The following is a 26,971-nucleotide window of genomic DNA, read 5'->3' on the forward strand; positions in this document are numbered from 1 at the left end:
GATCCGCCCAAAGTTCACCATCGCCAGCGGCGCTTCTCTCGGAAGATCACCGAAGTCGGAGATTTTCTAGTTGTCGATTGATGCGCTCCCCAAGCGGGCACAGGAACCTGGCTAGTCCAGGGCGTGCAAATAATATGGGCCAGATGGGAAATATCGTATATAACAGGCACATCCTGCGTGGCAGGAGGGAAAAATGCGCCTCCCTAATGTTTATTATATAGCCCCCTCTCGGAGAACGCAATGGTTGCGCTCACTCTCAGTCCGCGTCGCCTACTAGACGCGTGCGCTCTGCCACTCCTGCTTCTTCTGGGCAGCAGCAGCACGCTGACGGTCTCGGCTTCCACCGTCGACAATGGCAAGGTGGCCACCGTCGATGGCATCAAGTACTATGTGGGCGGGATTGCGGTGTCGAAGCTGATCGGGATTACATCCAAGGATTTGGAAAGAGCTGCCGAGGCGGACGTGGATGTGATTCCCCTGACGGTCATCCGGACAGACGAGGCCGAGTTCACGGCGCAGACTCTGGACGCGACTGTGTCGAATTATACTGTATCGGATGATGTGTTTCAGGAGGGGTTCTTGAGGGGTAAGATGTACTTGACTTCTGGACCAGACAACGTTGCTAATTGCGATCTACATAGCCATCTACCTATCCTACAACGGAAACGGCCAAGCAACCGTCGAGTCGACATTCACGGCCAACGCGCTCCGGAAGGAGAAGCCCGAAAACAAGCTGTTCATGACATCCCCGCAATACCAATCTGCTGCTACTGCCGATAGTGATGACGGACCTGTCAAGGCCAACCTCCAGGACGACCTGCCCAAGGGACCGTACTTCGTGTCCGCGCGGACCGGAGACATCTTCAAGGCGTTCCGGCTGTACAGCGACCATCAGCTGGCGTTCATCGAGGCGGCAATCAGTGATGAGAAGGATGGGTTCTTCCCGCTGCCTGCTGTGACGGAGGTAAGTATAAATACATCTACTGCTGTATGATTTTTGGACTGCTGTTAATGTATGGATGGATGTACGCAGGGAGCCATGACGAAAAGCGTAGCCGTCCCGTCACGTCTATATTACACACCTACGGAGGAGAAGCCGCTCGCGGGTGTAAGTTTATCCATCTGGCATAGCTATACTGTCATGGAGCAAGATCAGCTAAAGCAATATCCCAGCTCCGCCTCGGCGTCAAAGACATCTTCGACCTCAAAGGCCTCAGAACGAGCGGCGGCAACCGCGCCTACCACGACCTCTACCCACCGCGTAACGCAACGGGACCTGCGCTCCAGCGCCTGATCGACCTGGGGGCCGTCATCGTCGGGAAGATGGGCACGGTGCAATTTGCCAACGGGGACAATCCGACGTCCGATTGGGTTGATTTTCACTGTCCGTTTAATCCGAGGGTAATTCTATCACCAAATGAACCCCAATTTAATTATACCCATATATCGGATATATATATGATATACATACTGATGACAACCCAGGGCGACGGCTACCAATCCCCCGGCGGCTCCTCCTCCGGTCCCGGGGCCGGAATCGCCTCATACCCCTGGCTCGACATCGCCGTGGGCAGCGATACGGGCGGCTCGATGCGCCAGCCCAGCGGGCTGCAGGGCCTCTTCGGCAACCGACCCTCCACGGGCGCTGTGTCTTTGGAGCACGTCCTCCCGCTCGCGCACGCGCTCGACACGGCGGGTGTGTTTGCGCGGAGCGCATCGACCTGGTCGCGGGTCGTGCGTGCGTGGTATAAAGATTTTAATTCCAGCTCTACGAAGTATCCACGGAAGATCTTCTACTCGAGAGAGGATTTCCCGTCTCCCGAGGAGGACGAGACAGGAACGGGGAGGTTATTGGAGGATGTGGTTGTGAAGATCGAGAACTTTCTACGTGTCAAGAGGACGCCCGTGGATGTCGTCGAGCGGTGGGAGGAGACGCATAAGAATGGGACGGTGGGTGATTTGAAGGAGATGTTGAATACGGTGAGCCCTATACCCCTTTTCCCCTACTCTACCTGACCATGTACATCCCCGCCATCCATATCCATATACATCCAACAAGCTAACATGAGGGAACGACAACAGACCTACGCCCTCCTCACGTCCGTCGACCAATACCGCTCCCTCGCCCTGCCCTTCTTCGCCGACTACTCCACCGCGCACAACGGCCGCCGTCCCTTCATCAACCCGGGCCCCCTGGCGCGCTGGGCCTGGGGCCAACAGAATGGCGGCGACGAGGGCTTCAACCAGGCCCTGAAGAACAAAACTATCTTCCAGACGTGGTGGGAGTCATCGTCCGGATTCGGTTGGCATGATAACGAGACCTGCTCCGAGGGGATCTTTCTGTACCCGTATTCGACGGGGAAGAGGCAGTATCGGAACGAGTATTTTGAGTAAGTCGCTTATCCATATCCATATCCAACAAAGCTTCGTTTAGCAATGTCTGATATTTGTACATGTTTGACAGCGGCCCGACCTCCCCACCCCTGGGGTGGAAAACCAGCCGTGTCGCCCCCTTCGCGGGGGTCCCGGACCTCGTGGTCCCCGTGGGCGAGATCCCCTACAACTCGACCATCACGGGACGGACGGAGTACATGCCCGTGACGATGAGCATTGTCGCGGCGCGGGGGTGCGATCTGATGGTTGCGAGGTTGGTCGAGGAGTTGGAGGAAAGGGGCGTTTTGAGGGAGGTCAAGACGGGGAGGAGGATGTATCCTGATCCTGCTGATTTCGATTCTTGAATTCTTTAATCGTTGATATGTTTGATAAAAGAAAAAGGGGGGGGTGGGGGAGATTTCGTATACACATATATGCATCTTTGCTGTACATATCGTCTGTAGATGAGTTAGATATATTTAGATTGCTAAACTGCAGTCCATCCAACGAGGACTATTATCAACGTAAAATGAGCGACCTCCCTCTCTCCATCTATCTGCCTGGGTATATACAATGATAGTAGGTACAGCACTATGTACAGTACTCATCTATCATAAACATAAGTGATGTATAAAATCAAACACATCAATCGCATAAACACATTATTAAATCGTCACTAAGCATGCATATGCAGGCCCAGAGCCAGCAGCGCAAATGCCCCGCCCATGACTGGTCGTGCGACGAAGTAGATGCCGGGGTTGGTTGGGTAGCTATAGAAGACATCGATAATCAGCCACATAATCCTTCAAGAGAAGAGGTACATAATATTACTGGGGGGGTGGAGATAGAGAGAGACTTACTTCCCCGTAACAGTGTCATACAGATCCGTCAGGGCGCGGTTGGTCGGGGTCTCGTTGATCCAGGTCGCCAGGTCGCGGTGGAACATCTGCTGCGTGCGGGGCGAGGCGACGGCCGCGGCGAAGAGCTCCCAGTCACCTGGACGCATCATCTCATCAGTGACTATGCACAAGCAGAGTTGATGACTGAAGCATAGATGGAGACTTGTAACGCACCCTTCGTATAGCTGTGCCTCGTGTCCAGAGGCACTCCATACTTGTTCTCGACAGTAGGGTAGAATGCACTCTGCATGTCATAGACGGACCGCGGGACCAGATTCAGACCCAGTTCTTGGTCTGCGTAAAGGTTGTACAGGATACCTGGTATTATATCAGCTTACGATATCTCGAATGGCTAAGAGTGGCTCTCACCATGTGTGTCATTTGCACCGTATGACAGCGTCGTATGCGGCGGATTCGCATCTTGTGCGATCCCAAGCATCTGCCACTTGTTGATATAGTCGTGGGCGATGTTGCTATAGTTCTTTGCCTCTGCGACGTGTCCCGTCAAACCGGAGATCACGGACATGGCCTGAATGGCGATCGTGCCTTTGAGGGCCAGGTTGGTTTGGTTTCTAAAATTTGTCAATCAGTGAAGTTCCACATGTATTGCATTTCTTTAAATAAATTGCCACTCACGCCAGAGGTCCCGCAAAGTCATCAGTCGAGATCTGGTTAGCCGGGTAGAGTGCTTCATCCACGAGATACCTCGTCCACTGCTCCAGCAAGGAGTAGTGCTGGCTGAGATAGAGCACATCCTGGGCCCGAAGGTAATACGCCAAAGCCATGATGATCATATTACCGCACTCCTCCAGCGGCATGCGCTCATCATTGCCGTCGGGATGGCCGGTGGCATTGGGAAAGTGCGTTCCAAGATCATGCATGGAATACTTGTTCGGATACTGGCCTGACTCCTGGTTCTCAAAAAGCGGTTCGAGCAGCAGCTTCAGCAGGGTCGGGTTGGTGTAGAGGAAGATTGGATGCGCGGGGAATATGACATCCACGGTATTCATGTTGCCGTTCGACGAGATCTCCTTGAGGAAGAGGTACGTATTATCCTGAGTCCCGCATAGTTGAGTCGCGGCAAAGACCTGACGGACTGAGAGAGAGGTGATGGTGAGATAGTCTTGGCCTGCGGCAGCAGTGGAGTCGCGCGCGATTTGGTCGTCTAGCTGCGTGGAGAGTCTGCTCGCTGTAGCGAAATCCTTGTGAAAGAATTCGAGCTGGAATACTCTCTTAGCAGAAATTTTCTCTAACAGAGGGGGTCACTTACAGCAGCAAGGTCATTGTCGAAGTAACTGGTCCACAAAGCAGGCAAGGGAGCGTACCCTTTTGCCCCAGCGAACTGGACTGCCTCCGTCTGCGCTAGGCCTATAGTGAAGAGCGCGCTGGCCTCGGATGAACCTACAGATCCGAGATCAACAGCAAACCCAAAAACAGGCCAATTGTCCTGGATGGCCCTGTATTTGCTATCCTTTGTATTCGCAAGACGCCCGCTGCTGGCGAAAGCGCTGCGGACATCGACATCCGCGCCAGACTGATACGTGAGACCATCTACGTTGTCCGTTGCCCAGTACCAATATCCCCATTCCGCCTGTTCAGTCGCCTCCGAGAACAGCTGCTGCGTTTGCCTGTAGACCCTGTGGTAAGCAACATCACCGGACACGCCATAGTCCCATTGCGCGATGTTGTTGCGATTTCCTGAGACCCATTCTGGAGAAATATAAACACAATTAGCTGCTGCAGACATGTAAATATACTACAACTTTCAGGACTAACCGGCTGAGATATCAGAATACAGCTGCACATCGTGAGATTTGCCATCCGTCGATCTCACGTCAACATGCAGGTAGGAGAACGCCAGCGATTGCCGCTTTAGGTCGTCAGGGGTGACCGGCGAGAGGAACGTGATATTCATCTCTACCGCGCCCCCGACATCCATTGTAAAGACGCTCTTGGTGGACGTGTACTGGTAAAAAGTCTGCTCGACCAGCCTGGAGCCGGGCAGACCCATCCAGGTATAGACCTCGCCATCTACACGGATCATTCCCGTCCAGCCTGTGACCAGATTGCTGCGGCAGGTCAGCGCGGTTTCCGGAATAATCTCCCAGAAACCGGTTCTCAGCACTCACCTCCAGAACACAGGCCACTGTCCGGCCAGATATCCTCCATTGCCACCATCGCTGCCAGCGTTCAACCAGGTGCTCAAGTACGGCGACTTCACCGCCAATGGAAGCGCAGGGGGTCGCGCAGGACTAAACGCGGACTGAGCCGCGATTAGAGGCGCCAGATACGCCAGGAGCAAGTAGAAAGTATAGAGCCACATGTTGAACTAAAATTGCAGCTGGTTGGGTTCTCGTGCAAGAGGGTACAGGCGCATTGGGATTCCCTGGGCTGGTCGACAGATCTGGCACCGGGTGCCTTTATTATACCGTGGGGCATGCGGAGGGCGCTCTCCGCAATGTACCACGCGAGGCCCATCGACGGAGGAAGGGAAGGAGAAGATAGGGCGCTCCTCAAAGCTCAGCTCAGCAGATGCACGAAGTAGTTGGTACGGTACACATGATGCTGGCTACTAAACCCTCTGGAGTCTGGTGACATGGAGAGCTAGCCCTAACGTGCATGGGGCTCCAGAACAGACCCCGGAAGAAAATCTCAGGGTCGTATCCGACATGTTCGACACCCCATGGGGAGCCGTTTGCCAAGCACTGGGGCCGAGGTCGAGCTCAAAGACGACGATGTTAGCGGGCAGTTAGTCAACTGACAGCAGCCGAGGCACTACGTCAATAAGCAGACATTATCCGACAGAAAGCGTACGGTGAACGATAGGACTAAAAAGAAGGAGCCAGACCTTGATACTCTCCTGCACAGAACCTACGAATTTGACATGATATGCTGAGTTGTGCATCGGAAGTCAGAGCATACAGACCTGCACCAACGACCCAGTCGGGAGTGGAGGCTTTTGGAAGGGACCACGATGCAGACTGAATGCAGAAGGGCCGGCATGATATTTCCAAAAAGACATAATGATCAGCGGATGTGATCCAGTAGCGTGAGATCATCCAGGACTGGCCAGCTGAGCAGGTTGGATAATATCGTCCTGATGACCAGGGTGCAAGGACAACCTGGTTCACCGCCGGGCCACGACCGACCGCCGCATGGTAGATCTGGATCTGGGCTGCCGGAGAGAAAAAGTCGTGGAGATGGCAGCGTGGCACATCAGCTCGTGGATAAAGAGGCGGAGGAGAAGTGACAGACAGGTGAGGAGGTCGGCTATCCTAGCGGCGGGGCTCGTCACTACTTCTTGCGTCTGCCGTCATGATTGCCCTCTCATAGTCTACCATGTGTTGGCGGGGTAGGAGTTTGCGGCTTCTCTCACTCACTGCCCCATGTAAATCTATCCTGCATCGTTCTCTGGGCATCGCGGGGTGTTACATCGGACTATATAGCATGAGGGGTCAACTCGGTAGTGCCTAGTGCCAGGATCTGCCTGAGTCATATATATCTATCCATTTCAGGCGCAGTTGAATATCCGGCCGACGTACGCTGCATCGTCCCTCCAAAAGCAGGAACAAAGAGAGTCTGTTGCACAGACATTCTGAACCGGTCGGTTGGAAGTTTCCTTTTGAATTAAATATCACCATCCGACTGGCTGGGTTTTATCCCTGGATGATTGCAGTGAGCTTTGATCGAGTGTGCTATATACAACCACTCGATAGGCAATACAGAACAAGGTAATTTGCCCACGCGATAAAGCAGGGATGATGGGGTATCGGCAACAATCCCTTGATCCCTATCCATAATCCTGATACGGAGTTTACTCGGCAGACTGCAGATGCAGCTTTTCAATAGTCCGATCTCGAGTCCATGGCGATAATAATTCTCCTTACTCTGCAACGCTGGTCAAGAACAGTGCCATGGCCGAGGGTATTATTTAATAATAGCAACAATAGGTAGTACATGTTATCTTGGTATCCTGGGAGAGAAATTCAAATTAAATTCGAAAAAAAAGACAGACGCCCTATGTTTCGACATCTTCATTGCTATTTCCATTCTTTGATCTCCAATCAAATCGTCCCTATAATAAAAATCCGGGCCTAGATTCTTGTTGTTTGAGACACTTACTATTAGATGACCATTCACCCTTGAAGTCACCGGCTTATTCATGCTCAGACGCCCTCCTTTCTTCGAGAACTAACATTCGGAACCCATATCCCATAAAAAACAGCGAACGGCTACCTAGTTAGTTATCCAAACCTACAGCATATAAATCGACACCATACACACCATACCACACCATCGCATCAGAAGAACTCCACAACATATAATAATGTCTCCTGTTGGACCATGCAAATGTCTTGATATGTAGGAACAAGTTTTTAGGTCTGCTTTCACGTAATCGATGCGTACGTACGTAGGTTTCATCCTATCAGCTGCTCCCACAGCCTGCGAAAGACTGTTCAAGTCAGAAGCTTGGCATAACGCTGAGGAATCCACCGGGCAGATCATTTTCTTCTGCGACATGTTGTTCTGGATTAGAGATCATATATCGCGAGCTCTCTCTTGTAAGGATCATTTACGAGAGTCGCCCATTTTTTTGGCCTGCTCAGTACTGTTTGTTATTCATCTCTTATATACTTGATCATGAACGAGGATACATAGCCGAGGTACATACGTATATACAGTACATACACAGCATAGAAAATATGTAGGTAAGTATAAATACCATCATCATCATCATCATCACCGCTCGGTATGGAATGCCGAACTCCTAACCAACTCAATACAAAACTCCCCCCACTCGCTGATACTCCCGCTCCTCCCTCCATTCTTTCCTCCGTCTCCATGTCCACCATGTCCATGTCCATTACTTGTCGTTCCCAAAATCTCCTCCTCGATCGCCGCCTCCAGGGTCTCCCCGTACCGTTTCAGGTACTCGGTCTTGACGTGCTCCAGATGCCGTGGCTCCCAGTGGAGACGGACGAGGCGGGAGATGAGCAGCTCCGAACGCTCACGACCGGTGCGGGACTCACGGATGGCTTGGTGGAGGAGGATGGCATCGCGCATGGGGCGGTTGATGACGCCGTTTAGGATGTGTGCGAGGGTTTCGCCCTGTTCTTCTTGTTAGATAGATGTTTACCGACGGGGCGTACGGGGTAGACTTACGACAAGGTTCCTCGACTTTTTGATCATTTCCTTGGCAAAATTCCGCCCATAGGTCTTGTCATACACCTTCAAAACCTCCTTCAGATGCGTATCACTCCTCAGGACAATGATATGAATCATCGCCGTCTCCCCGCCCTGCGTCGCGACCAGCGCGCGATGCAGATCCAGCACGTCCCGCCGGACAAGATCCACATCGATCGGCTCATGATCATCCTGTCTGCTCCCCTCCAGCGCCAGGAGGATCGCCATGCGGAACTTGTCAGCGCGCAGCTCGGCCTTCATGCACTTCTCCATGTTATGCGCGTAGCGGGAGTCGCGGAAGCAGGCCTTGATCTCGCGGATTTCGGCGTTGGTGCGGCCGATGAGGGACTCGATGAGGAGTTCCCGCCGGGAAGTGCTGGACTGGTAGTAGTAGTTGGCCCAGTAGGCCTCGGATTCCCACCGGCCCAGGGCGGTGGTGTAACAGGCTTTCCCGAAGGCTCCATTGCCGAGTTTGAGTTTGATGTGCTTCGCGATGTTGATGCCTTTGCCGTGGAGCTTGGCGTGGTTCTTGTATTCAGCCCGGAGGGCGAGGATCTCGTCGCTGGTGAGGTAGGGGAGGATGGTGATCAGGGGCTTGGCGTCGATATGGATATGATGGGAGAGGGCCTCTTTCAAAGCGATGGCGTCGGGAGTGGGGTTGTAGAAAGATACCCGCTTTTGATTGCTGGCTTTGGGTGATATCAGGACCATTGTTGGGCGTTCAGAGACTTGCGAGTCATGCCTCTCTCGTCTTGGACTTCTCTCCTCTATATAGTATTTGCCCCTCTTCTCTTCATCGTGGTCACTGTCGTCCTTGAGGGACTTGTCCTTTCTCCTGTGCCTCCTCCGCCGCTCAGAGTCCGAATCCGACTCGGAGGTCTTATCCAGCGATGTCAAATCAGAAACACTCTCATCCGTCCTCGAGGACGGCCTTGTCATAGGTGACGGCATCGGTGAGATCGACTGGTACGTTCCATGATACGGTTCCAGGAGCGGACTGGCCGGTGGTCGAACACCGGGCCCATGGCTGCCGCCGACAGACAGATTATTACCAGATGAGACAGACGAACTGTGCGGACGACTAGGGCGAGTAGCAGATGGAACCTCATTTCTAACTTCCGCTGCATATCCACCACCTGGAGATAGATTGTTGCCAGTCGAAACAGACTGACTGTGGGGACGAGTAATTGGACGAGGGGGAGAATGAGAATGAACTTCACTACTTCTACCCCCTCCAGGGGTGATCTCAGCAAACTGCGGCTGGCTGCTTGCGGTATACGGTTTGAGGAACTGGTATGTATACGGTTTCGAGCCGGCAGTAGCGGGTTTCGAAGAGTACCTGATACTCCCAGGATCCACATTTGCATACTGCCATTGAGGGAGATCAGCATACTGCTGCGGAACCGTGATGCTGGGTGTGTTCTGCGTGTGGCTTGGTGTATATGCTGTAGGCGGTGGTCGAGGAGGCGGTTGGCTACCGCTGAATTGCGCCTGCGCATATTGCTGCGGAGGCAGATTTGCATACTGCGGAGCGGGCGGTATAGGATGCGTGCCAGCGGGAGGGGGCATGAAGTTGTTGGGAGCGTATGTGTCCTGCGGGCCTGGTCCAGGAGGCGGAAACGCCCCTGGGATGGCTGGCCCCGGGATGCTCTGGCCTTGCTGCGCCAGAGAGGCCGGGGGCACATAGCCTGGCATCTCGCATTCCGGGATAGGCGCCCAGTCCGCGGGCAGAGAGGGAGGTTGAGCGCCGCTCCTGTAGGGCGTAGGGATGGTTGGCTGCTCATAGGTGAAACGATCCAGTTTGGCGTAGCCGGGATGGATGCCGGGCGTCTGCTCAGAAGACTCCTCCTTCAGCGAAGGCTGCGGCTGAGGGGGCGAAGACGACAATTTGTAGTATCTTCCCGATGACGACGTTCCCGTTCTGGCTGGAGGAGGCTCACCATACGCGAGCGCCTCATCGTCAGAGTCCGTGGACGGATCCTCTGAAGGTAGGTAGCTGTCGTGACGGGGATCAGGATGGCGTCTGTTTCTGTCGTGCGAGCGGTAGTACTCTTCCTCGTTCTCTGATTCTGATCCATAACGGTCCTCGGCGGACTCCCAAGGTCTTCGGCTCACATCATCGTCCCCCAAGTCTGAGAGGTAGTAGCGGTCTTTGCTGTCTCGGTACCAGTCCTCTTCCTCATCGTGATCATATTTGGACCTCGACCTCGACCTTGTACTCCCGCTTCTCTTCGCCTTCTTTCCCGTGGAGGATGTATACCTTGACCTCAGATCATCCTCAGAATCATCCTCCTCATAATACCCCTTCAGGATCTTCCTGGCGACCTCCGGCGCAGGAGAGATCCCACGACTATCGTGAGACCTGGAACGATCCCGGATACTGCGGCCGCTAGGCGACTCTGAGCGGCCGCGCGACCGTGGATCGTAGACTTGGAGCGACATCAGCCGGGGCCGAGGGGTGATCCGGTCGGTGGGCGATGCGGGGATGATTAGAAAGGAGGTGGGGATCGCGATAGATAAGTGAGACCGTGACCGTGCGGATAAACGAAATCGATAAGGGTAGCGCCGTCGCACATAGCCCACGTAACAGGCAGAAATTAAGCATAGAAAACAGAAAGCCGCCCAAGAGTGCGAGGAGGACAGATCGCAAATACGAGAGCTAGGTCAGTAGGCCAGGTACCTCGCTCTAAGGCAGCAGGTTGAACTCGCTCGTGTCGATACAACTAGTCTGACGCTCGACCCGCTTCAGCTGCGCTGCAGGCCAGTCAGATAGAACGACAGGGACGGTCATCGGGGCACAGGTTGCTCAGTCGACCAGCGCCAGACGTCAATGGCGCCTAGCTGCGAGTGAGCTCTGGGCTTCATTGGCCACGATGCTAGCTGATGGCTGCACTGTCTGCAGGTAGCCCTGCTGAGCGACTACGTGCATAATCACTAAATCCAGCCTGGCGGCTCAAATGTACTTCATCCATGCGTCACCGTCGCGGCTTCAGCTTCAAAACCAAATGTCCGCTGATGGCTAAGCAGTATGTACCTATGGAGTTGTCAACCCAGATTCATTACATCTCGAGATGTCTCAATTCCCTACCATCGTGGCAAAATCTGTTACGCCTGGACTACTATAGATTTGAACGCTACTAACACACCTACTAATGTGGCACATAGCTTACTGCCTACCTAGGCAGCCTGTTGATCGGCACGGTTCAAAAAATAGGTACTTTGTAGTTCACAGTACGTACCTGCTTACAGCACTCACAAGCACAAGGCACAGTGGTATAAGAGAAATAGAAGAGAAACACAAAGATCAGGAATAGAAAAAGAAAAGAGGTATAGGGCAAAAGGGAAGAAATAGTACCTAGCCAGCTGTTTTCGCAGTGACGCGGCTTTCCAGCTTTTCGGCGGGTTGGAAAGGAGTACAAACACAGGGAAAGGTAACAGGTAAACCGAGATTTTGTCGTCCTCCTTGTCTGTCGACACTGGATTAGGGGAACTAGTTTCTAGGGACATCTTCATTCAGGACAGAAAAGAGTCGAGAGGGAAAATCGCTAAGAGGGGTAGAAAGACAAAAGCACGAATAGAAAGCTCACGACTGAAGGAAATGAAGCTGAACCTGATGGACAAATTGGACTAGAAAGCGGCGCGGCTCGGTAAGGAGAGACGTTAAGAGTATAAAGACTCAATGGCAAGCCATAAGGAGTGTCGCGAATCAGCAATGCTGCGTAGATCGAATGCCGAATCGGAATGGGATCACATGAGCGGACCCTATCATGCTTGAGTGGTTGATAGCTGAACGTCTCCAATTGAATATGGAACCCGGTACGTCGTCGGTCATTGCGCATCATCCCTTGCAGAACGTCCAAGGGACTAAAAGAGTAAAGGGCCATCCTAGGAGTCAAGCTTGTAGGGGTCTCTCCTAGGCTGCCAACCCAAGCATCTTCCGAGCATCAATCGCACAGCAGAGAATTGAACATTAAAACCAAGGCTAAAACAAAGCGCGCGGAGACAGGAAACATGGTTTCCATCTACTCCAGGATTAAGAACGCAAAGACTGCCTCATTCCCCGTTCACACTGGAAACGAAATGCCTGTGTCTGCGACAATCAATGACGGTTGAGCTGCCTTCGAACCCGACTCTACAGCGTGTATTCCACATCTGTTCAACACCTGTCAAGTGATTATCGCGTCGAACGTCCACCTTTGGCGGGCCCGGGGCCGGTTCTCCCGTTCCAGTTCACCCCGTTGCCGTTGGTGTTGCGGTTGAGACGACTCGTCCGCCATCCTTCATACCAGATCTCACGGCTTGCTTCACGCAGCTCAGACCGCCACTCGCTGAAGACAGCCTCCTTCAGTTTGACAAAGTCACAGTGCTCGGGATTGTACGGGTCAGCAAAGCCCCAGGGGTACTGGCGGCCCACGGGTCCGTTGCCAGCTTCCAAAGAGTGCGGGTCAGGCGACAGGATGGAAAGCGGGAGGTGCGGAGACTCGGTGGTCGAAGAGGAGGACTTGCGCGTTCCCTGGCTGTTTCTGGATGGTGAACCCTGCTCCTGGTTTTTCTCGTTCGAGGGCAGGGTCTCAGAGTCGGGGGTTGCTGCGGGTGCAGCGTCTTTGTCAGCTGTCGACTTATCTTCGGCTTCGTCTCCAGCTTCAGCTTCCGCCTCATCCTCCTCGTTCTCATCGATCTTATCGACACTCTCGGAAGAAGAATAGTCGTCCTGATCTTCCAGAGTGAGGACCTCTAGAGGGTCGATATTGGCTTCCTTCAAACTGTCCCAGACAGCCTTCTTCAGATACGTCATGTGGACGGTCGTGACTGTGTCGGCTTTGCTGATAACAGGCACGACGGTAGTCTTTCCGAGCATGGTGCGCAGGACCTGCAGATCCAAGTCCTCGTCCAGGACACCGACGACACGGGACGGATCGGACGGCCTTGCCTTCCCGTTCTTGGCCCTCTCCGCAGCTGCAATGTTTGCATCGAGACGCACGGGGTCAAGGATCAGGAAAGTACAGTGAATGTGAGTGTCGCGGACCCCAGGAGAACGGACGACCTTCATCTCCTCGGTAAAGGTATCTTCGAACTTGCTCTCGAGGAAGCCTGTGATCTCTCGTAACTGTAGGTCCACCATATTCCTCTCCAGACCCTCCGAGTCCCACAGAGTGAGTCCCACGCGCTCGCCATCGATCTCCGTCTCGAGATAGTGAGAGGTGAAATTGCGGTCCGCCGGAGAGGTGCTCTGCTCCTCCAGCTCTTCGGGAGAACGCGTGGGGTGCTTGTTCGGGGGCAGGGCCAGAGACTTGCGCAGGAACTCGAGGAATGCAGTCTTGCCGGAGTTACGAGCCCCGATGACCAGAACACTGATCCAGATGTTAGCACCAACTGTTAGCCTGAATTCAGCCTGTCCACTCACTTGTAAGGCGTGGGATCCTTGCGTCTGCGCAGCCTCCTTGGGCTGTTGACGGCGCTCACAGCGCTGCTGGCGTAGCTGTACCGACCACGATGCGTCATGCTCTCTGCTCTTGCATAGGGGTCATAGTTCTCCTTCAACGAGGGACTAGTTGTGCCTGAGGGCACTTCATGTGAAGAGGAAGTCCGGCTGTCGAGACGGTTTGACATGATAGCCACGCTGTCTGGACGGTCATCACCGCCAAACGTCTTGAGTAGTGGGGTTGGTGACAGGTCTGGCAGACGTGGGGCATGTCTGGGGATGGCGTTCGCCTGCTTGCGACGCAGCTCCTCCTTGGCCTGTTCCTTGAGCATCTTTTTGCTGACACGGCCAGATTTGCCTCCCACTGGTTCTGTGGACTTGGAGCGACGAAGGAAACCCAGAGACGTTCTGCGCGGGTTAGGTTGAGCAGGTGGTGGGTTGCCGTTCTCTGTGATGGAGGGCAGAGTCTCTGGAGGAGATTTGGCTGGAGTACGAGGGCGCGTGGTTGCCATGGCGGTGGTGTTGTCGCGGGCTCTTTCCTGATACTGGTGGGATAACACTGAGACCGGGTTGGGCAGGTCTGACGGTCAGACGCGAGCACAGCCTGTCTGACACAGGTGAGGAACAGACAATGTCACTTGTCAACAGCTGCCAGAGGTTGGACCGGTTTCCTGCAGAGGCACGCGTCAGCATCCAGCTCAACACAGTATAGATCTTGTGATCCGCAGCAACCCTCAGCTCAACGTATCCTCTTGGTGACGCCCAACTTGCATCTATCGGACGATGTACTTAGGGCTGCTGGAATCTATCGCAGATCAAGGACTCACAAGCTATTATATCTTTCTTCAGAACCAGCGCCTCCACCGATATTACACAGACTGGCTGGCCGATCCGCACAACACGCGCAGAGATAGTGACTTAAAAGGTTGGATACAGTTGGAATCAAGGTAAGGAGACCTTGCTTAGAGTGGGACACTGGAGTGTATTCGAGACCGATAGCTAAGGAAAAATGCGCAGCTGTCAGACTGGTCCACTGAACCTTCGAGATAAGATAATTGAAGTCGATACAGCCCCTCGTGGGGGATGCGAACGTCCGGTTCAAGTGTCACAGCCTGCACCTCACACCGGAGTCGTGGAACGGTGACGGAGCGCTCCGTCAAGGCAGGATAAACGCAACACAGCGCCAGATGCGATGATGGGAATTTTTTTTTCTTTATTGCAGATGGAGCAGGAAGAGAAGTGACATTCACGAGTCCAGCAAGCGATTGTCAGTTGGGATCTCGACCAGCTCCGCGGCTCGTTCGACCCTGCTCGAGGGCAGACGGCCGGGTGAAGAATCAGAAAAAGCGAAACGGAAAGGAGGGCGCGAAAGCGAGAGGGATCCTGCTCACGGCGTCCAGCCTCTGCGGCGCATAAAACAAAGGAAGAAGGAAGCGAAACGATTGACTTGACAGCTTATGGTAACGATGATGACGGTCAGAGGAAGGAATTCTTTTTTTACCCTCCCCGTTTGCTCGTTAGCTGCTGGCGCCGACGACGTTGGGCTGCGGCTCTCTGCCGTTCTCGTGCCTGTCCGCGTTTCTTGTCCTCTTGTCGCGGAGAAACCTCTCGAGAAGCCAGAGGAGGGATTCAGGGGCAGCACCAGGGGGGCTCGTTTCAAGCCTCCCCACTGTTGGCTGTTGCGTGAACTTACGGAGTTGCGCCCAGGCTGGCCCAGCGAGCCGTTGGTCGACATGCACCTACACCGGCCGCCCGCTAAGCTCGTAGCTCTGCGACGGAGAACCTTAAGGGCAGCTGAGCTTGATCCTACACACGTGCGTCCGGACGGCGCCACGTCAGGCATGTCAGAAGACGCTGTCATTGTCGACGTCGATATTACTGCATCTGCCATGCCCCTCCTGCGTATAAACCAAACAAGCTGTGCATGGCTGGAGCGAGACGAGCCCCGGGCCGTCCAGCGCTGGTTCGCCCGGAGGCACACGTAATTTACGGTACACAGGAACCGCGGGCCACAGCTGGATTCTGCAGCTGCCACTGGCCAGGCCTGTATAAAGTAAGTATGCGCTAGTACCGCTGCAGCGGGCACACGTGCCAGGCGCTGCCCCGCGCTGCCCCTTTTCGCACGCTCGCGACGCCGCGCCCCTGACGGCAGCCTGATCCACTCATGGAGAAGCTCATATCGTGATTATCGCGTATCTTCTAGCTCCAGTGCTATCCACCTGCCCATCTGTGCATCATCACCTCTGCTTTATCTTGCCGCACCCACCGCCCCTCCCCCTCCATCTGCCCTCCTTCAACGTCACGCTTTCCAGGTACGAAAAGGCAACACAAAGCACGGCTCCGACGGGCACACTTCCTGCCTCACCAGATGCTTGAACTTCGGCCCATTCGGACCGGCTGCGTACTTGGCCTCGCCGAATAGCCTGGGCCCGCCCGGTAGGGCATCGTCGCCCCACCGCCCGTTGAAGTACAGCCAGTTGACCGGTGCGCTGTCATCGTACGCCGTAAACGTCTGGCTACTTGCATTATAGCTGTAGGCATATGCGCTCAGCGTCGGATCCCACAGCACGCCGCGGTCGGTGTGGTCCACGACAAAGCCGTTGGGGAGGTTGAAGTGCGGGATCGTGTGGTCGTGGTCGCTGAGTAGTCAGCATCATGGGAGCGCGGTGAGATCCAGAAGCTCAGAAGCTACTCACCCAGCAATGGCATATACCGCGTGAGACCCTTTTCCCGAGTATCCGTACGGTCGCTTATCCTGCTTCTCTGTAGCGGCGTACGTGAACGCTTCTCCGCCCGCATGCTGGCTGTACCAGATCGCTTGTGGGACCCCATTTGAGAACCGGATCATATTGTGCTCCCTGCGGCTGTCAAACACAGACCACTGCGTAGGGCTGTTGGTGGCTAGCCTACCAGTCTCCAACATGGTCTCCAAACTCCATGCCCAAAACGGTGTTGCCCTCGTTGTACCTACGTTTGTCAGCTTATCAGCGAGCAGGCCTGGCGTTCCCGTACTCACGCATAGAAATAGAAATAGAAGGCGTCGACCGTGCCATCTCCGTGGTCGCAAACGACGATGGCACAGCTTACGGCACCCTCGGTCTGGCCCTGGGCATTCGGAGTGACCCCTTTGAACCAGTCGGGCTGCGGGCTAGCATCAATGCCCTCTTTCGACGTCAGAAACACGCTGGTGTTTCCAAGGGTGTTGAGACTGTCGAGGTTGTCTAGTGTCAGCGGTGAGGCTGCACCGACAATCTCCTTCCAGTTGACCATCGGCGTGGTATGCGCGAGCTGCTGCCCAATATCTGCGGGCCGGTAGGGGTCCTCGCTGTGAAGCCAGATTAATGGGGCTGCACAAGTGTCAGAGCATGAGCAGGCTCAAGGTTGATCCGCGATCACTCAAACAGGAGAGATCAGAGGGCCATACCATATTCCAGCACGTAACTGGGGATACCTGTCTCTGCAGTCGCCCCTAGACGGGCTTCCTCTGGCAATGGTGATGCATCCCCGAGAGAAATGGCCTCTGGAGAAAGAACTGCCAGCGATAGCGAAAGAAGTAAACTTGTGCCCAACATCGTAGCAGCGTCCTCAGTCCTCTCCGCGTATTTATCTGCTGACCACTTCGAGCCTTGACAGTGCCCGTCCTGGCGCGTTCCTTGTATACCAAGAAATACCACCTTTCTTGGCACCGTAACTTGGATCGCGAGAGGTTACTAGTATCAATATAAGCATCCAAGGTTCCCCCAAGCTTGATATATATAATCGTCAGCAGCGAGAAGGCTGCCCAGAGGCAGGCGCCTGAGAGAAGGAACAATGCAGAAGACGAGGTCACTGGACAGCGGTCTTCAGATATACATCAATCGCCCTCTCCCATCCATTCATCATGCCCCGTGGCCAGCCTGTGGAGCAACCCGCAGGAGGCTGTCCAGCTGCCCAGCAAGCATCCATTCCACCGTAACTAGCAGCAGAGGTTAGTAGCGTCCATGGACGTCGATGATCTTTTGTCTTCCTCACGACAGAAACGATCTGGCCCAAGCGTCAAAAAACAAGCATGGATAGCGCACTCTTATTCGACGATGAGAGATGCATGTGGTGTGCCGATGTTTTGTCGCCTTACCGCCTTGGGAAGGGATGTCGCAAGGCCCAACTTGGATGATCGACCTCGGGACCATCCCGCGATGTGACCGACTCCAAACTTGCTACCTAACTGGCCCAACCAGACCCGGACCAAGATAAGTATCACTATGGAACTCTGCCATGATAACTCCTGACACTCTCTTGAGTCCTCTTTTTTTTTGTTTGTTGTTTCTTGTTCAACCTTGGCCGTTCAGGGCGTCGCTGGAAAGATCCCCCTTTCCAGACTACACAGTAGGCGCACGCGCCTGTCTCCCATTTTAACCCTGGCAGATGCTGTAGGTCCCTGTCACAAATCCACTAATGTTTCATCTTGTGGGCAAGTCTCAAGCTCATTCAGCAGGTCTGCTGAGTGACAGGACGAAGCATGTGTCCCCAACATTATGATCCTTATTGAACTGGAAAAGGGAAGAAATATATGAGTGACCTTGTGTACATGTGATAACGGCACCTGGAGGTCTTAACTCTCCTTAGCTCAATGCTTGTATACAAATACAAAGTCCCAGGTGGTGTGCACGGCTGGCGCATCCTCAAACAAATATGTAGGTACTAAAGTAGTAACCATTAATGGTACTATACTATAGTTTGATGTTTTATAGGTATTCGTCGCATGCCATGGATTCCACATGCACAATACCATCGTATTCCCTCCCTATTAAGCAGTCCCTGTTCCATACTAATCAGCGATACCGCCCTTCCCCCCATTCATCCACTGCACGTACAGTACTGTGTACATTGCACATAGATATCCAACAGAGAAATACCGCCACACCTTAAGCACCGTTTCTGGAACTCCCCCCCGCCTCCTGAGCCTTGGCTGCCTACCGACTCGTCCATACCCCCGACTAAAGATATCCCGATACTGCCAACTAACCCATAGATGAATCATAAAAATGATTACCCATTCTTCTTCTCATTATTCTTCCTCTCCTCCCTCTCCCTCATCGCCTCGAAAAGCCCCAAATCCAACAGCACCCTCTCCCCCAACCAGATGGCGCGAGTCGTATGGTTCTTCTCTTCCTCATTAACCTCATCCATGCCGTCCTGACCATCACCACCCTCAACACTGCGTGCTATCGCCGTATTGGGATGTATAAGCACTCTGAGCGGTCCACGATGCACGACCAACCAGGGCATGAAAGCGCCGAACTGGGCGGGCTTCGAACATGGCGATCGGATGGGGACCGACGGGGCTGGTGTAGAATGTGTAGATGCGGAGTTCGGGGACTATAGGTACTCACGTACTCCTATTAGTACTGTACATACAGTAGGTTGGTGCTGCGCACATATAGGTGCTTGCAAGGGTGGATTGGTCGGAGAAGGGCTGGGGGATATACGTACACTCCCGTCTAATCCTCTCCCAGAGGGCTCTGGCGAAGTCTGCTTGGGCGAGATTATTCTGTGAACCCACAATAGTAGGTACTTAACCAGACATCCACATCGTAAAAGAACATCCTGAATGGGAAGGGGACGCAAAGGGGGTGCAACCTGAAAATGATAAACGTGCACATCGAACCCGCCCCGGCGTCCCTTATCCAGTGGATCCGGGAACGATTCATACCAAGGGCTCAGCGCGCCGGTTTGTGATGGGGGGTTGAGGAGGGATTTGCCGTCTGCGCTCTTTTCCCTAGACGTAAATAGATTTAGATATGTTATGCAGGATATATATATACCTATTGGATGGAGGGAGGGAGGCATAGATGGTCTAGCGGGAGACAAACTCCCTCCGGAAGCGGCTCAAGACCCTCGTAGCCTTCGAGCGGCCAGGGGTAGGATTCGGCGTTGGAGAAGAGGAATGTGAGGTGGTTTGCCATTGATATAGTTTCCTTTTGTCTGTGTATGTGCTGTCCTTGTTCTTGGGCGAAATCGACCGATAGGTGTTGCCTTGGTATGCTGGAAGTCGACAAAGTTGGCAGAATAAGTAGTATTTAGGTGCCACCTAAATTATTATAATGACTCAATGTGCTCCTCTGCGGAAAAAGAAGACAAGAGATAGATAGAGTAAATAAAATAACTGTAGATATGTCTGGAGAAGATTAACGGTATAGTAATAATGAAAGTCGAACTGAAGATTCTTGATTGATAAGATATAGAAACTATTGCTTGGTGGGCCAATCACTGCAGCTGTCTGGGAGAATCAGTAATATATATATATATCAAATATCTGAATATATTCCATTTTTCCATGTCATTACATATACCTACGTCTGCCTAGACGCCATCGATTCCGCCTCTGACAAAGCCGCGGAACGTCCGCTGGAACTGGAGAGCTCCGGGCGGGGTGGGGGGTATGAATCATCCGGACGAACGATGGTGCAGTCGATCGAGTGTTGCTCCGAAACGGACTCCAGTACGATCCGCACGCTTATGCAGTTATCTGCTCACCATTCTTGAAAGCCATACATAAACTAAGTGAGACTGGAGTCAATATTTCAACGCCTGGAACATTCCGGATCCTTTCCTGCGACCATCTTAGACATCGTTCTCTTGGTGTCTAGATGCTGGTAGTTCAATACGAACTAGACAATTCTCATGCTGATGCTGTTTATCACAGATTCATCGTCGTTACCAGCTTTGCCATGTTGGCAGCTCCCATGTATCATATTTTGGGTACAACTGCTAGCTCTGCCTTCCAGCCCTTATTTCAGTCATTGTGTTATTCTACTTTTTACGGAGAAAAGGTTTGCAAATGAAGCAGATACTCGTCAACAATGTAAAAAGGTGTACCATGACGAAATACTTTTCATCTTGCGCATGGATGAATGAGGATGCTGCTAAAGCCCTAAACGAACCCCCTGAACCCCCCACCCCCAGTATCTAGTCCTTCGCCAAGGCAACATGCCTTCAACGTCAAGCAGCACACCAACATCCCATTCCCGTCCTCCTTCAACAATCCTAGCACAAGCCCCCCCTACAACCTTCGCATCACGCGGCGCTTCAGCGTCTCCAGTCAGCTCCATCACCGTATACCCCGGATTGAAATCACACACCTTAACGCCGCTCTTCAACATTTCATATTGGTGACACGCGGTCATCACGTTCAGCCCGTCCTGGCTAATCCGGTATTCCCGGAAGGGTGAGTCGTACACTTTGCTCGACGGCTTAGTGCGCATGCCGATTGATTCCCAGTCGCTTGTGGTATGGATGAGGCGCTTCTCTCTCTCATCTCTGCCTACCGGCTGCGCCAGGAACAGCATTCTAAAAGCCTCCATCACCGCGAACTGCGTGACGAGATTCACCTCAAGCGTCTCGCGGAGACGTAGCATAGGGTTGCTAGCGGTCGAGACAATACTTACGTTGTTCATGAGGATGTCCATGCGGCCCGTTTCCAATGTAACGTCGAGATGGAGTAGTGAGGCGGAGTTGCCGTGCTCGGGCTTCAGAGAAGCAAGAGCGAGTTGTCCTTGTCGAGGCTAAGTAGACGTGGTAAGGCGTACCACTTCTGGCCCTATTGGAGTAGCAAGAGGGAGTAGGAGTCGTACGCAGCGGCGCGGCGACAATCTCGTAGCCGATACCTCTGTTAGCCCCCGTCTCTGTTAATAGCGATCCCTTTTCAAGCGGGCTATATCCTGTTCAAACAATGAAGCATTGCTCAACTTACCGGTAACCAGCACGATTGTTTTTGCGCCATCAATGGCCATGGCTGCTGCTGTTGTCTTGGATATTACACGAAGAAGGCAGTTGTTATAAGCTCACGCCGCAGTTTTCTGAATAAGAGCACACCTAAGGTTGATTGAGTTCGTTCCCTGACGCAAGGAAAGGGGGAACATCGTTTATAGATAATTTACATGGACAGTACAGTACATGTGGCTATTGCCTCGTTGCTACAGATTCAGATACTAGACTTGCGGGTTTACAAGGCGGTTATCGGAGTTAAGGTGTCAAAAGGACGAGCAAGTGGGCTGTTCTTTGTTTACAACTGACGCCTTCGTCCAGTACTTTCTTTGCCTCCTTTCGCGACTAGGGTTAGATACAGTAAAGGAGGCCCGCGAAACATGGAGCTGAAATAATAACAAAGCGAGTTTCTGACTGGTTCTAGGTCCGCGCTATCTAGATGCAGATGGATCGGCTTGGATGAATGCCAGCAAGAAGAGATCATCAAATCGATAGATACGATAGTTCTGCGCTAAGTAAGTAGTTAAAGCAGTGAGGGAAAGAGATTTGCAAATCTTCTGTCTATAGCAGAGCACAGACGGACAAGCTCAATGGCACTTGATAAATAAAAGAACTAGAACTTGTAATAAAATTAGAGACTTGACTTGTGATATCATCAGATCAGGCATTATTATAAATATGTTCTTTCGTATGTACTTTGTGCATTATTTATATCGCTTTTTGGTTCTATGTCGGTACTTGTAATACAGAAGGAGTTCGCATATGCTGTAAAAGTTAAAGTTGTGGGGCAGGCAGCATCCATTTCATGGCTAGCTAGCCTCTTTTTGCAAACACTGGAATGTTGGAGGGTAGTTGCAGCAGAGGTTATGAGCTGGGACGAGAGTTCAATTTCAAGTTTTGAACAAGCGACTACAATCTCTTATGTAAGAAAGAGATACTCAAAGTAGCAGAAAAAGGTTTATCTAATTTAAGACACTTAATGCTATGTTCTTCCTGTACCGATACCCACGATATTAGCTCAAATCCGGCAGGATCCTGGGAATCTGACTGATATATCCATAAAGATCTCCAACTTCTGCTAGCCAATTACTTCCCCTATAGAAGTCTGTGTTTGATCAGCTCTTCCAAAAGCATATTTTCTCTCACGGGCACAGTACCCTTTTACCGAATAAGGGCTAAGTCTATACTATGAGCTGCCTAACTTTACGCCCTTATTATTATTACTATTATTATAATCAAGTTTAACGTCCATACCGAGCCTTCCGGCTATGACAGACCCCAATTCTTGGGCAGAAGCCCCTATTAGTCCCTAATCCCATCTTTGACCATTCTGAACCTTTTCCTCGCCCCAAGCCGCCTGGTTGCATAGGGCTTTTGGGCATTTATAAGCCCTCCTTGTTGCCAGTATCAGTGTGGGTGTTGCCTGCCTGCTGCAGGCCACCCTCCCCTATTATCCTTCTCCCTCACATTCTGCCTCCTCTAGGGCCGCCAGCCCCCATTCATCATCCTTCTGTATCCTCTCAGCTGCCCAAGCTGTTTCCCCTAAGGGGCATCCAACTGTCGTATCTGCTAGGAACTGCAGGATGGCCTGGTGGCCTTAGGATCTCCTAGTAGCCTTCCCTCTGGGTGACCCTCAGCTGTTGTTGGCAAAGCCACCCTAGCCTTGGTTAGAGCCCTATAGAGGGCCCTTCACTGCTTCTGCCACTCTCTACATTCAAATAGAAGGTGGTAGACAGACTCCTTTGGGGCCTGGCACCCCTGGCATGCCTCTGAGTCTCATATCTGGATCTTCTGCAGATAGGTCCCTATAGCTGTGTGACCAGTTTTGAGCTGGTAGTACTGACTGGCAATCTTCTTAGGGGCAGATGCTGCTACTAAATTCTGTTTCCAGCCTGGCTGGGCCCTATATGCTCTCTGGGTATCCAGGGTTCTGTGGCCTAGTATTCTAGTCAGCCATTGTTGCTTACAAGCCCTGATTGCTTCTGTATGAGCCTGCCCTATTGGTGTAGGCTATAGAGAGCTCACTAGGCCCTCCCCTGAGGGTCTTTGCTGCCGCCTGCTTAGCTACCTGGTCTGCCCTCTCATTCCCCTCAATGCCATGGTGCCCAGAGACCCATTAAATTGTTGTCTGTCTGCTTTGTGCTTCTAGAGTCTGAGCAGCTCTATGGGCCCAGATGGCTAGACCTTGTCCAGGGCCTATTCCCTGATGTTGAAGCTGATCTATTGCTGCCTGGAAGTCTAGTAGAACTGTAACTGGTCCCCTGCCTTGAATTCTTAGAGCTAGCTCTAAAGCCCTACATGCTCCCATAAGCTCTGCATCAAACACTTCCTTCCCCACACCTAGAGGGATCTTCCAAGCTTGCCAGGCTCCTTGGGGGTTCTGCCATGCAATGCCTGCTTCAAGTTGACCATTATCTAGTTGGGACCCATCTGACCATAGAGATAGCCCCAGGTGATCCCCTTGGGCTGCCTCTAGGGCTTCCTCAGTTGATAGGGCCTTGATAATCTGCCCTGGGAAAAATGCTGGAGCTATCTCAGTTGTCTCCTCAAACCCCACAGAGAGGTCGGCCGGCAAGGTCTCTGCCAATTGCCAGGCTAGGTGCCCGGGCTCCAGCTTCTGGTGTTCTCCTCTGCCCACTCCCTATCCCCTACTGGTTGTTCTCCAGGTGGAGCATGTTGATCTCTCTCATGAAAAGAGATTGGAAGGATCTGCCTAGCTGGGTGGTCCCCTGGCAGGCCTAGAAGTCTTGCTGTATATGCTAGTTGTCTTGCCTCTAGAAGGGTCTCTGCTGGTTCTATGCCTGCTTTCTGAACTAGAGGCCCTATAGGGTTGTTTGAAACATTCCTGTGACAGCCTGGGCCTGCTGGTTGACTAGGTGTTAAATGCCCCCTAGCCAGTCTTTCTGGCCCTGCCACCATAGCTCTGCCCTATATAAGGCTACAGCCTGGACAGCTGCAATCTGAATTTTTCTGACTAGGCGTGGAGCTAGTCCCTGCTGCTGACATAGAGCTTGGACCTGTGCCTCAGCCATCTGCACTTTCTGTAGGCAGGTCTGATAGTGAGCCTTCAGGGTCAGCCCTGTATCTAGCCATATGCCTAGCCAGTGAGTGGCCTTCAAATTGAATGAGATCTGATGGCCCCCTATAGATATTCTTGCCTGTCAGACCTGGTCCCTAAGTGCCTGACCTTGTTTGTGGTTGAATAGGGTAGCCTCTGTCTTCTCAGCATCAAACTGGACCACATTTGCCTGCCCCCAGCTTATAGCTGCTTTCCCAGCCTGCTGAAGCTGCCTACAAGCTTGATCCACTGAGCTCCCTAGGGCTATAAGGCCTATATCATCTGCAAATAATAAGGCCCTTACTCCAGGGACTGCCATCTCTATAGCCTGGAAGACCCCACTTATATAGATCACAAAGAGGATTGGGGAGACTGGAGAGCCCTGGGGAACCCCTGAATTAATGGGGTGTTCCAGACTCTGGTGGCCATCAATGACCAGCTGAACCTTGTGGTTAGCTAGAAATGACTGCACCCAGCAGATCAGATCCCCATCTATCTCTAACTCCCCCATCCTTCTAACAAGCTTGGTTGGATTGATATGGTCAAAAGCTCCCTTAACATCAAGGAATAGAGCCCCTGCCAGCTGCTTCTGCCCCCAGCCCTGGTGAACCTCATGAATTAGGCAGGCCACAGCATCTATAGCACTTTGATGTCTTCAGCTCTCCATTTGGTCTGGGTGCAGAGCTCCTGTAGCCTCACAGTGGTCAGCTATGGCACCTGCTGCCACCTTCTCTATAACCTTTTCTAGGCAGTTTAGAAGGCTGGTCACCCTATAGGCCTTGACTAGAGTATAGTCTGGCTTATTGAGCTTCTGAAGCAGGATCCCTTTTGCTGTCTTCCATGTCTGGGGGTGGACACCAAGACAAAAACATTGTCAGGCTAGTACCACTATTCACAAACTGTCCCAGCTCCATAAGAGGCAAAGAGCCTGGAAGTTTAGCCTGTCAATCCCTGGGGCTTTCTGGGTTGACTGGCTAAATAGGGCATGTCATACAGTCTCCTCTCTGACCTGCTTATGCATGGTGCCTTGGGGGAGATCCTCAAGCTGGGTTTCTCTAGGGGCTGGTGGGAATGCCACCTCCCAAATCAGGGCCTCTTTCTCACTAATGGTAGTAGCCAGCTGGCCCTGGGGGCCCTTAAGGGTAGGGGTTGTGCTTATAGCCTTTGGGCTAGTATAGTGAAGAGCTTGCCAACACTGGGTAGTATTCTCTAGGCCTAGGGAGTCCCTGAGTTCATTAGACCCCCCTAAGAAGGCCTTCCAGCATTCTCACTTTGCCTTTTGTATTCTTCTATAGTAGGAGTTTCTGGCCTCTAGATGTTCCCTATCCTCTATAGCCCCTGCCTGCCATGCTTGTTGTGCCTGAGCATATGCCCTCTGTGCCTGCCTGACCTCTGACCCCCACCATCACTTTAAGTGGGGAGATATCCTGATTGGTTTGGCATGTTGGTTCAGAATAGCCATCAGTAAGTCCTGGATCTATATGGTCTTCTCTGCTATATCTCTCTCTAGGCAGTTGTCTGTTAGCAGGGGCCTATTATCTGCTAGGTCCTTCCATGCTTGTGCTGCCTTCTCTAAGGCCTCTTTATCAGCCTGGAGGGCCTGTATCTGCCATCCCATTATCATCTGAGAAGGCTCCATTGGAGCCGTTCCTAGGGGATCCTATCCCAGAACTATAACTTCATGGTCCAACCCTGTTGGGTGATTGCAGTCCACAAACCAGATAGGAAGGGGCTCTAGTCCAAGTGTGGTCAGAGTCAGATCTATAATAGAGACCCCTGGGGTTGACTTAGGCTGTGTTGCTGTCTCTGGGTCATTATTGATATAGAGATTATGTTCCTCAATCAGGGTCTCTAGCAGTCTGGCATTAGCTCAAGCCCCTATCTGTGGGTTCCATAGGGGGCTATGCGCATTGAAATCCTCTAGTAGTAAGCACCTCCCCTCCATAATCTGGTCCCAATCAGCATCTTTGATGGCCCACCTACACCTAGGATCCTCCCCTTGCCAGCAGTACTCAGCCCTAAGCCAGTTATTATAACAGTTCACCACCTGAGTCCTTCAAACTCTCTCACAGATTCTGCATAACTCCCATATATCCATTGCCATAAGGTAGGGATGGTTTATAAGGTCTGTACAGGCTTCTATAACCAGCTTGTCTAGAAGGTCTCTGTGAACAGCTATAACCACCCAGCAATCTCTATGCTCCCCTTTTTCAGGCCAATATAGTAGATAGCCCCCATATCTGAAATCCCTATCTATATAGGGCTCTTGTAGGCAAGCTAGGCCCACCT

At 52.5% G+C, this 26,971-nt stretch overlaps 8 protein-coding genes across 8 annotated transcripts; 2 read left to right on the forward strand and 6 right to left on the reverse strand.

Annotated features, from left to right (window-relative positions):
• Positions 1-240: 240 nt before the first annotated feature.
• Positions 241-2,738, forward strand: VTN00DRAFT_7232 (uncharacterized protein; the record flags this gene model as incomplete). Its single annotated transcript, XM_069433957.1, has 7 exons — positions 241-586; positions 642-964; positions 1,034-1,108; positions 1,174-1,401; positions 1,486-1,980; positions 2,083-2,390; positions 2,465-2,738. The coding sequence occupies 7 exons, from the start codon at positions 241-243 to the stop codon at positions 2,736-2,738; spliced, it is 2,049 nt and encodes a 682-aa protein (XP_069287286.1).
• Positions 2,739-3,049: 311 nt separating this feature from the next.
• On the reverse strand, positions 3,050-5,595 carry VTN00DRAFT_7233 (uncharacterized protein; the record flags this gene model as incomplete). The annotated part of the gene is made up of 8 exons (XM_069433958.1): positions 3,050-3,143; positions 3,234-3,369; positions 3,447-3,590; positions 3,642-3,844; positions 3,909-4,492; positions 4,543-4,982; positions 5,049-5,341; positions 5,402-5,595. The coding sequence occupies 8 exons, from the start codon at positions 5,593-5,595 to the stop codon at positions 3,050-3,052; spliced, it is 2,088 nt and encodes a 695-aa protein (XP_069287287.1).
• Positions 5,596-5,955: 360 nt separating this feature from the next.
• VTN00DRAFT_7234 (uncharacterized protein) lies at positions 5,956-6,522 on the forward strand (the record flags this gene model as incomplete). The annotated part of the gene is made up of 2 exons (XM_069433959.1): positions 5,956-6,020; positions 6,336-6,522. The coding sequence occupies 2 exons, from the start codon at positions 5,956-5,958 to the stop codon at positions 6,520-6,522; spliced, it is 252 nt and encodes an 83-aa protein (XP_069287288.1).
• Positions 6,523-8,012: 1,490 nt separating this feature from the next.
• On the reverse strand, positions 8,013-10,898 carry VTN00DRAFT_7235 (uncharacterized protein; the record flags this gene model as incomplete). The annotated part of the gene is made up of 2 exons (XM_069433960.1): positions 8,013-8,381; positions 8,436-10,898. The coding sequence occupies 2 exons, from the start codon at positions 10,896-10,898 to the stop codon at positions 8,013-8,015; spliced, it is 2,832 nt and encodes a 943-aa protein (XP_069287289.1).
• Positions 10,899-12,001: 1,103 nt separating this feature from the next.
• Positions 12,002-12,340, reverse strand: VTN00DRAFT_7236 (uncharacterized protein; the record flags this gene model as incomplete). The annotated part of the gene is made up of 1 exon (XM_069433961.1): positions 12,002-12,340. The coding sequence occupies one exon, from the start codon at positions 12,338-12,340 to the stop codon at positions 12,002-12,004; it is 339 nt and encodes a 112-aa protein (XP_069287290.1).
• Positions 12,341-12,630: 290 nt separating this feature from the next.
• On the reverse strand, positions 12,631-14,390 carry VTN00DRAFT_7237 (uncharacterized protein; the record flags this gene model as incomplete). Its single annotated transcript, XM_069433962.1, has 2 exons — positions 12,631-13,807; positions 13,861-14,390. 2 exons carry the CDS (start codon positions 14,388-14,390, stop codon positions 12,631-12,633), a joined length of 1,707 nt encoding a protein of 568 aa, XP_069287291.1.
• A 122-nt stretch (positions 14,391-14,512) lies between these two features.
• On the reverse strand, positions 14,513-17,450 carry VTN00DRAFT_7238 (uncharacterized protein; the record flags this gene model as incomplete). Its single annotated transcript, XM_069433963.1, has 8 exons — positions 14,513-14,549; positions 14,706-14,911; positions 15,572-15,922; positions 16,232-16,517; positions 16,575-16,736; positions 16,789-16,845; positions 16,895-17,225; positions 17,303-17,450. The coding sequence occupies 8 exons, from the start codon at positions 17,448-17,450 to the stop codon at positions 14,513-14,515; spliced, it is 1,578 nt and encodes a 525-aa protein (XP_069287292.1).
• Positions 17,451-18,906: 1,456 nt separating this feature from the next.
• Positions 18,907-21,650, reverse strand: VTN00DRAFT_7239 (uncharacterized protein; the record flags this gene model as incomplete). The annotated part of the gene is made up of 5 exons (XM_069433964.1): positions 18,907-19,202; positions 19,276-19,408; positions 20,925-21,412; positions 21,492-21,542; positions 21,611-21,650. 5 exons carry the CDS (start codon positions 21,648-21,650, stop codon positions 18,907-18,909), a joined length of 1,008 nt encoding a protein of 335 aa, XP_069287293.1.
• Between the last annotated feature and the right edge of the window lie 5,321 nt (positions 21,651-26,971).

This window comes from Thermoascus crustaceus, assembly GCF_041956765.1.
Source record: "Thermoascus crustaceus strain CBS 181.67 unplaced genomic scaffold VTN00scaffold_4, whole genome shotgun sequence".
Lineage (NCBI taxonomy): Eukaryota > Fungi > Ascomycota > Eurotiomycetes > Eurotiales > Thermoascaceae > Thermoascus > Thermoascus crustaceus.